The sequence below is a fragment of the Temnothorax longispinosus genome, unplaced genomic scaffold (assembly GCF_030848805.1).
Source record: "Temnothorax longispinosus isolate EJ_2023e unplaced genomic scaffold, Tlon_JGU_v1 HiC_scaffold_377, whole genome shotgun sequence".
Classification (NCBI taxonomy): Eukaryota; Metazoa; Arthropoda; class Insecta; order Hymenoptera; family Formicidae; genus Temnothorax; species Temnothorax longispinosus.
The window spans coordinates 1-10935 of record NW_027270206.1 but is presented as its reverse complement, the minus strand read 5'-3'; the positions used below and the strand labels follow the sequence as shown (position 1 = coordinate 10935).

General features: G+C 31.4%; 1 protein-coding gene and 1 pseudogene across 1 annotated transcript; one reads left to right on the top strand and one right to left on the bottom strand.

Moving 5' to 3' along the window:
• Nucleotides 1-4547: 4547 nt before the first annotated feature.
• Nucleotides 4548-8570, top strand: LOC139824438 (putative nuclease HARBI1; annotated as a pseudogene).
• A 901-nt stretch (nt 8571-9471) lies between these two features.
• LOC139824439 (uncharacterized) lies at nt 9472-10596 on the bottom strand (the record flags this gene model as incomplete). Its single annotated transcript, XM_071796973.1, is given in 2 exon segments — nt 9472-10495; nt 10498-10596. Coding segments are annotated over 2 exon segments (611 nt in total), but the record flags the coding sequence as incomplete, so codon positions are not given.
• Between the last annotated feature and the right edge of the window lie 339 nt (nt 10597-10935).

Genomic DNA, 10935 nt, shown 5'->3' with positions numbered 1-10935 from the left:
AGTGCGCTTTGTAGTTTTTGGTATCTAGGTGTATTAATAACTTTAAATCTGAATGTAGGGCACATAGATATCGAATTCGAGGTATTAATACACGTAGACACCGAAAACTACGGAGCGCACTATGTGGACCTCGTCATCGGAAACGTGGGATACCTAGACATCGAATTCAACGTATTATTATACCTGGACACCGAAAACTATAGAGCGCACTATCTGGAACCCGACATCAGCAACCTGGAACACGTGGACATCGAATTCAAGGTATTAATACACCTGGATACCGAAAACTATGAAGCGCCCTATGTGAACCTCGTCATCGGCAACCTGGGACACCTAGACATCGAATTCAAGCTTGATTCATAAGAATCGACTTAAAAATTCCCTAGCGGCAGAATCAAGAGACACGGTAGTGTCTCGCGCCAAGTACACGCGGAGCGAGACCGACCGTGACTTTTTTACGCGACGCGACGGGTTGCGAGTACCCGAGATGTTGAGATCTCAATAACGAGTGAACGGATCAAGTTATAAGTAGGCTTGATCAATAGCTTGGGGTCCAATTAGGGGGGGGGGGTTTCTCTTATAATATCCCGCTCCGTGCCCTACGAGCGGAGATATTGCGACGCAAAGTCCAAATGTGAAAATTTTTTATTAAGATACTTCTTCTATCTACTTCTAACGCCGACGTCTTATATGACACTACAAAAAGGCGTGATATCCGTACAAAATTACCTTTTTCAAAAAAAAGGTAAAAAAATGCGCCAATTACACGCATAGTAGTATATATGTATTATGCTGTTACCTCGAAAAAAAACAAAGTGGTAATATTATACCTCGAAATAACACCCTGTACATACTGTTTATAAAATGCGTAATACTACAAAAAGGCGTGATATCCGTACAAAATTACCTTTTTTAAAAAAAAGGTAAAGAAAGGCGCCAAATACACGCATAGTAGTGTATATATTGTTACCTCGAAAAAAAAATAGTGGTAGTACTATACATAAAAAAAATCTAAGTAACAAGTGGTAGACGTAATCTTTGTATCTTGAAAAATCTCGAAAAAACCTAAACAGTAGTATCTTTACCTCGAAAAAAAACAAAGTGGTAGTATTATACCTCGAAAAAACCTAAGTAACAGGTGGTGGACGTAATCTTTGTATCTCCAAAAATCTCGAAAAAACCTAAGCAGTATTATTTTTATTTCCAAAAAATTATTGCTCAAGTAATACACATCACAAAATTACGTTACCTTATCAAAAAAAGAGTCGCGCTTCAAGTGATCTATTATTACAATTACAAAAAAGAAATGATATCTTTTTTTAAATTACAGCGCCAATTACAGAGAACATATATTTTTCGAGATACAAAGATTACGTCTACCACTTGTTACTTAGGTTTTTTCGAGGTATAATATTACTACTGCTTTTCTTCGATTAGAATAAAAAATTGAATCATGAAGAATTACACAGAGGTAACAGTACAAAATACAAATATTTTATTAAAATATTTAAACCCAATAAGGGAATACAAGGTATTTAAATACAAAGTTTATATATGTATTTTAAAAGATTTAATCGCATCGCAAAGAATTACAGAGGTAACAGTACAAAAAATAAAAATATTTTATTAAAATACATAAATTTTTCTTGTCAAAAAACTTGGCGCTGCTAGACACATCGCCCACACCCACTCGCTCGCACATACACATTAGGCTGACCTAATTTTGAGGTCTAGCAGCGCCAAGTTTTTTGACAAGAAAAATTTATGTTTTTTAATAAAATATTTTTATTTTTTGTACTGTTACCTCTGTAATTCTTTGCGATGCGATTAAATCTTTTAAAATACATATATAAACTTTGTATTTAAATACCTTGTATTCCCTTATTGGGTTTAAATATTTTAATAAAATATTTGTATTTTGTACTGTTACCTCTGTGTAATTCTTCATGATTCAATTTTTTATTCTAATCGAAGAAAAGCAGTAGTAATATTATACCTCGAAAAAACCTAAGTAACAAGTGGTAGACGTAATCTTTGTATCTCGAAAAATATATGTTCTCTGTAATTGGCGCTGTAATTTAAAAAAAGATATCATTTCTTTTTTGTAATTGTAATAATAGATCACTTGAAGCGCGACTCTTTTTTTGATAAGGTAACGTAATTTTGTGATGTGTATTACTTGAGCAATAATTTTTTGGAAATAAAAATAATACTGCTTAGGTTTTTTCGAGATTTTTGGAGATACAAAGATTACGTCCACCACCTGTTACTTAGGTTTTTTCGAGGTATAATACTACTACTTTGTTTTTTTTTTCGAGGTGAAGATACTACTGTTCAGGTTTTTTCAAGATTTTTCAAGATACAAAGATTTCGTCTACCAATTGTTACTTAGATTTTTTTAAGGTATAATACTACCACTGTTTTTTTTTTTGAGGTAACAACATATACACTACTATGCGTGTACTTGGCGCCTTTCTTTACCTTTTTTTTAAAAAAGGTAATTTTGTACAGATATCACGCCTTTTTGCAGTATTACGCATTGTATAAACAATATGTACAGGGTGTTATTTCGAGGTATAATACTACCACTTTGTTTTTTTCGAGGTAACAACGTAATACATATATACTACTATGCGTGTACTTGGCGCATTTTTTTACCTTTTTTTTGAAAAAGGTAATTTTGTACGGATACATGTAACGCGAATTATAACAGCGCGAAACAAGTCTTGTAAATTCGAATAGCAGTATTGGTCATCGGGATTGTAAGGCCATCCTGAAACAGAAAAGTGATTGTATTACGATTTGTGAATAAAAGATCGATAGTTTATAATCAATCAAAGTTTAATTCAGTGAATACTTACCTGGTACTTATCTGATACTTACCTGATACTTTCCTGGGCCTTTGATATCGGCGAACTGTAGTCCAGCGGCGATCCGTATCCAGCGTTGTCGGTCCATCGTTGTCCAACGGCGATCCAGGGTCACATGGTTTGGGTCCATCGTTGTCCAGCGGCGATCCATCGAAGGCAGGAACCTGAAACATAAAAGATGGTTAATGCTGATATCGTAATCTAGCGAGATACATAGAACTTATCTCCTCGGTATATTAGAGGTGTAATCGAGTGGCGACCGGACAGTAGATCAACTCATTTCACGAATTCGAGCCGTCACTTAGCCGTGTCCGGTTACAACCTATCAGAACAGTCTGGGATTCTGTCGAATTTTATTCAAGGAGAACTGTGGCAACAAAAAATCAAACATAATTTCTCTGGAAAAACTGTCTATTTATTATGACAATTTTGAAGTGAATAATCCCCTAGGAAGTCACGCTGGAATACAGGGTGTTTACGATAACTAATTGGATCGCTGATCGGACTGAGCAGTGGCACTCAACCGCTAGACTTCTAAATTTCCCCAGACTAATCCGGATCCGTGATCCCTGTCTCACAGCAGCACAGCACTGATCCCGCATGGTGGAAGAAAGTTGACGGAGAAATTATAATTTTATTGAAAGGTAATTCCAGGTAATCCTTTTTATTTGTCATAAATAATTGTACGAAACATAAAATAAAGTTAGTAATAGTAATTTTAAATGTATTTATTTTAATATTTTTGGTCTAAACATTGGATTCCTTTTCATAAAATTAATCTATTCCAAAGTTTGAGGTTATATTGGAAAAGCGTAAAATTAATAAAAAAACATTTTATTAATTATTAGATAGATAAAAACTGATGACTGATGATTGATGATTGATGATTGATGATTGATGACTGATGATTGATCGATGACTGGACATCGCCTATAACGCATGAAGGTAGTTCGGAAGACACTATACTGTGGTAAGTTATAAATGTAGATAAAAATTATGCAATTTGTAATTATTCATGTTACAATATGAAAATAAGAATTTATTTGTATCTTTGCAGAAAATATTGAATATATCCGTCGTGCGCAGACACTTGGCGACGGTGTACAAACGAATGCGGAGCTGATCTGTGCGGTTTGCGACAAGACTGACAAGCTGTCGAGGTGCTCGCGTTGCTAAGTCGTCTTCTACTGCACCAAGGAACACCAGAAACGCGACGGGAAACGCCACCGGGAGTTTTGCGCGACTCACCCCGTGGCCGTCGCGTCTACGGAGAAGTCGTTCTCTGCCACCTCTGCTATTTCCGCTACCTCTCTGTCGCTATCGTCCTCGCGAACGAGCGTTTTGACCCCAAGATCGGTGAGATCGAGATCCCGTCCAAGCGGCATCCCCTTATCGGCAATCGTCGATCCTCGACTGCCTTGACAGCCTCGACTGTTCTGAGTGCGCTGGCTCCTAGCCTAAACAGAACCTCGGTCTCGGATGCACCGTGGGACTCGAACGTCACCTCGGAGCCGTGTCGGGACGAGAAGCATTTGGCAGATTCTATTGCGCGAGAAGAAAACTGATCGAGTCAACAAGAACGGAAAGAGAATCAGAATCTTAAGAAGACGTCAAATAGCGGGAAGGCAAAGATCACGCAAAATAACGAGGTCGATGGCTGGACATCGCCTATAACGCATGAAGATAGTTCGGAAGACACTATACTGTAGTAAGTTATAAATGTAGATAAAAATATGCAATCTAATTATTTATGTTACAATATGAAAATAAGAATTTATTTATATCTTTGCAGAAAATAAAAAAATGGATATATTTTTAATATGGGATATTATTTTTAATGACGATGAGGAGAATAATGAGAACAATAATGATTGGGAGATAGTACACCTAAGAGAACAACATCTAAAAATCAATAATTTCTTTGAAAATGTCGTTCTTTTTTATTCTTAAACAGGTAATAATAAAATTGTACGCGTTATTAATTTTTTTGTACTTTATATTTATAATAATTGCGATATTATTTTATTATAGATTTTAAATCACATTTTCGTGTTCAAAAAAATACTTTTGAGCAGCTGATACAAACTTTTGGATTAGCGTTGTGGGACAATGATGATTCTCCTAAATTACCACCAGCTAAGCAACTTGCTATTGCCTTATGGATTTTTGGCAATCAAGAAGTTTATAGGTTAGTACTTAAAAAATTAAACTATAAGGTTGTTAAGTTTGAAGTCAAATATACTATTCAAATGACAATTATTTAATTTTTGAAAATTATTTTGATAATTATTATGTCTGATTTGTACAAAAAAAATTTTGAGTTGTAATACTTTTCTTGAGGGAATTATACGATATACATACAGAACAGTTTATAAATAATAGTTTTATTTTTTATGCATATATTTTTCAGTTTTTGTTGCTGCATTGAAAATGTTTTCTTATTTCAAATCCGTTGCAGATAGATTTGGAGTGTCTAAAGATACTATATGGAGATGTGTTTTTAATGTGGTTTACACGCTAGAGCAATATGTTCAAAATTATATTAAATGGCCAGAAGTTCATGAATTAATGAACATACAAGAAGAATTTGCTGCTATTAGTAATTTTCCAGGTGTGGTAGGCGTCATTGATGGCTGCCACATTCCTATTAGTGCTCCTACTGAATATCCAAACAGTTACATAAATAGGAAAGGATTCCATTCTATATTACTGCAAGGTATTTGTAATCATAAAGTGAAATTTATTGACGTTTTTACGGGAATTTGTGGCAGTGTTCACGATGCCCGAGTTTGGCGGCTAAGTGATATTAAAAATGCGATAGATCATGATAGAGATAGATATTTTCCACAACATAGTCATCTTTTAGCTGATTTTGCGTACCCATTATCATATTATATGCTCACTCCATACCGTGATAATGGTCACTTAAACAATATGCAACATAATTATAATACAAAATTATCGAAAACTCGTGTTATAATTGAAAGAGCATTTGGAATGCTGAAAGGACGATTTAGAAAACTAAAATATGTATATATGTACAACACAGAAATGATACCACTAGGGCAATTCCACGTCAAATCGGACAAGATTTGACCTCGTATTTTTTAAATCGATTGAAATTTTTTTTACATGAAATATACATAAAATAAGCAGATACGTATTTTTTTGTTTGTCCAAAAAATTTTTTTTACAAAAGTTATGAACAATACAATTTTCGTCAAAAATGAAGAAGTCATCTACTTTACAAATTAATATCTCTGGTTATATTTGTCGTAGAGAAATATTCAAAAAACCATTTTAAAGCTAAGAAGGCAATCTTTGAAAAAAAATAGTTTAAGTTACAAAAAATTGCAAATTCCAATTGTTATAAGCAATTAAAATGTTTAATTAATTTTTTCACTAAAAAGTACATTTTAAAAAATTTTTACACAGACTTTTAGCGCTCTACGGCAAGTCTCTCGATCTTTAAACCTGTGAGTGATCTTAAGTGTTTGTAAGATTGTGTTTATTTTAGTATACTTTTGCACTTGAAGCAAGTAACATATTATTTTTTACGCTATTACATTTTCATCTTCTGTGTGAAGTTCAACAAAATTGCAATTTTAGCAACGTAAGTACATAGTAGGAACTGTGTAATTCTGAATAGTGCATAATTCTAATTTACTGTTAGTAGTCAAATTTAAAAAACGCTTATTGCAACGATTTTTATACACTTTCAGCAACAAAATCTTGGAAGCTAGAATCCAAACATGGATGAAAACAGTTATAAAGTACAGTGCTTCAATCCATTCAAATTGAAATATCATAGTATCCGAGATCGGAAACGGTTACGATATATTACAGCAGCACAACTTAAAAAACTTAACAAAGATGAAACTTTGGTCAACTTATTGATTTGTGATAATTGTCGAATAAAAATTTCAAAATTAAGTTTAAAAATATGGATAATAATACCGAAGTTCCATCTACATCTAAACAGAAAGGCACACACTGTACAGCCTCAAGAAGAGATTGCAAATTTATCGGAAAGTGAAATTGAAACAGTGTTGTTTTCGAGTTTTCCTAGCATTCCAGATTTCCCCGAATACAAAGAAGAGTCATCATCACCTAATCTAGAAACTGAAGAAGCTGTAAATCTGTTAAATAAAAGTTTAATTTTATTGCAAGAGTCGCCAATTAAGAAACGGAAATTACTTCAAGAAACATATCCTGCGAACAAATATGCCAAAATATGTTACACTTTTCGTGAGAAAATGTTCAGTATTAAAGATAAGAAATTAGAGGATGACAGAAACAGAGACATTATAACGCAACTGAAAGAGGAGTTTCATAAAACAAGTGACAACAATTTAAAGATTAGAATTTTAACGTTATTTTTGATAACGCGATTAACACGATTTGACTGCGCTGTGCCCATAACTGGTACAAAAAAGTTTTATTCGTTTATACCGATTGACAAAAAACAAATTGAAGTTCGAGAGTTTTCATTTTCAAGCAAATGTTCTATCGTTAATGTAATGAAATAATCTTGTGATTTTTTAAATTGTATTATTATTTAATTGTACTATTTTTAATTGTAAGCGAGACGAAAATTTAAATGACGACGGTTTGCCGAATAATATTTCGTTCAGATACTGCGAAAGCGGATGTTTATTATTATACGACCGATATCGAAGAGAAGAAATGCTGACGATGAAAATAAAGCAGACGGTGACATAATCGTTAAAAAGACGAGAGAAACTATTTCTCACTCTTAGGCTCCGATTCCAGGAATCAAAATTTAGACGAGAATGCGAATAATTTAAGATTTGTTAATTATTATAACCATTCAAAAACAAAACTTAGCTAGCCGAAGATAAAGCGTTATGTACAATTAATTAAACAACATCCTTTTCTCGAAACGAAAGAGTTTATTACATTATTTTGGAAACACCATTAATCAATCCTATAATATATTACTCTTATTAGTCCCCAAAATACAGGTGGCGAAGTAATCGACGGCATCGATGCGCCGCGCTTACTTGGTCGAACTAGAGACGCGAGCACAGCGCGACGCGGCGCGGCGCGGCGCTTCAGTCATTAAAATTATATAAAAAATAGAAACCATCGTTTCTCCATAAAAAAAAAATATGTGTACTTTCAGAATGAAATAAAGAATAAGATAGCATTATTTAAAAAATTTTTAAAAATGTACTTTTTAGTGAAAAAATTAATTAAACATTTCAATTGCTTATAACAATTGGAATTTGCAATTTTTTGTAACTTAAACTATTTTTTTTCAAAGATTGCCTTCTTAGCTTTAAAATGGTTTTTTGAATATTTCTCTACGACAAATATAACCAGAGATATTAATTTGTAAAGTAGATGACTTCTTCATTTTTGACGAAAATTGTATTGTTCATAACTTTTGTAAAAAAAATTTTTTGGACAAACAAAAAAATACGTATTTGCTTATTTTATGTATATTTCATGTAAAAAAAGTTTCAATCGATTTAAAAAATACGAGGTCAAATCTTGTCCGATTTGACGTGGAATTACCCACTAGTTATACTTGCATGTTGCATCTTGCACAATATTTGCATCGATAATGAGGATGAACCAATTGATATGTTAGAAAATGGAAATAATAACGATAATCAGATTTATGCAGTAAATGCTGATGAAAAAAGAGACATTATTGCACACTTATTATTTTAATTATAATTATTATTTTATACACACACATACAAAAACAAATCTTTTTTATATATAAAAACTAACAATTATTTTGGAAATTATTATTTTATATTGTATAACAGATTACGATATATCTTTTATTCAGAACTACTTTCTTGTTTATTATAAAATTAAAAGTGTAAGATATGAATTGTCTACTACAAACAATCATCTTTATAGATTTTCATAACATTTATTCTCTATGAATTATAAAAAAATGTAATAACATGCATTATATGTATATGTAAATAAAAATGTTTAAAACCTATTGTGTTTTTATATAACATGTATATAAAAGAAAACTGTTTACATATACGTGTAATGATATATTGCTACTCTTTAAATATATGTTTATCTATTGATTAAATAACATGTACTTTATATCGATTTTTATAATTTAGAAACTAAATCCGCTAACTCGAATCCGGTAGAATATGTTGCTAGCAATTCTATCAGTTTGTTAGAAAATACATAAATACAAATCAAACAATGTATGCATTCATAATTTTTATTATATTAAACAAAAAGATACATATTTATGTATAATGTATGCAATACATAATATAGCAATTGAAAATGTATGTAAATTAACATATCTTTGGTTTAATCACAACGTAAAACAAATTGCACCAGTCTGCAATAAATAATATTTAATAAACATAAACATTTGTAATAGTATAATATTTTTCACTTTTCCATACCTAAATCAGACTTATATTATTGATGATTTTATCATTGAAGTATACACTGGAAAAAAAATTAGATCCAAGACAATATATATTCAGATAGTACCAATGGCTTATTTACTTAATATAATCACATATTTCTTTAGAATTAGATATTTTTACTTAATTTAAGTAAAGATATCTAATTCTAAATAAACATGTGATTATATTAAGTAGATTAAGCCATTTGTACTACACGAACAAATATTTTCCTGGATCTAAATATTTTTTTTAGTGTATGAAAGAAAATTTGCAATGCGCATCAAGTACAAAAATAAACATAAAAATTATGCACGTTTTTCTGTTTGTGATATTCTTAAACTAAACTAAAAATACTTCAGTATCACAGTTGTTGTTACAGTAAAGTATCACAAAAATTAATTTATACTTTTCATTTAAGTATATAAAAGAAAATGTGCAATGTGCATTAAATACAGACATAAAAAGAAATTAGGCATGTTTTTCTGTTATTCTTAAATTAAAAATACTTATCAATCACAGTTTTTGTTATAGTTAATTACAAAAACTAATTTATACTTTCTTACTTAATGCAGACGTACACTGGTGACATAATGCACAAATACCCATCTGAAATTAGCTGCATTCTGAGATTTCTGTAGTACATCCTATGAATGGAAATCGGTACACAGTATCTTCGTGTGCCATACTTTTACTTTTTTTCTTGTACGTCTTTCTGTACGTTTTCCTGTACATTTTCCTTTTGCACATATTTTTTAAATAACTCCAAAAATTCATTTTTTATTTTTACGTTTTCCTCATGATGAACTTTTCTTTGTTCGCAAAGTGTTTTGACCCATGTAGGTTCATCACTTCTTCGGCGTTTCCTGATATTGCGTCTTGTGTTACAAGAAGTATTGGCCGCTGCTGCAGAGTTTTCGTCGGTAGAATCTACAACTTCCTGTGTAGGTGGACTTGGTTGCCTTATTCTAAATCCATGTGTACTAGAAGCAACTGATGCAGGTGTTATTTCGGGTTTGGCATTAATGAAAGCGTCAATGAGATCATAATATTCCCAAGATTCTGTAGCTCTACCAGTTTGATTATTAAGATCACGAACATTTTTATATCTGCGCTTCAAATTCTTCCATTTAACAGAACATTGTTCCTCTGTTACATTATATCCTCTTTCAATAAATTTATTTGCTATTCTTTTCCATACTTTTTTTGCATACAATTTTTATTACTCAACATTCCCATATGATTTCTCACTTCTTCTATTAGAAGTTTTGTTGTTTGAACAGTCCACTGATATTTGTAGTTTCCTGTAAAAACAAAATTATACTACATTATACAATATACAGGATGTTTTGACATTTGCAAACCAAAATACTATAGCAAGAAAGTTCTCAAAATAGTTATTTGTAAATTTTTATTTCCAAAAGTTGTTCTTGAGATATAAGGGTTTAGTAATTAAGAGTCCTTAAAAAGGAGAAAGGGGTTTTGTTATAAAGTAAGAAAGTGGGGTTGATTTATGTTGATAATATTAATAAAATAATAAATACAGAATATGATAAAATTTATATTTTTATTTGTTTTATAAATTTTATATTATTTTAAAAAAATAATTATATTTTATTATAATATTTGTTATCTAATGAGAT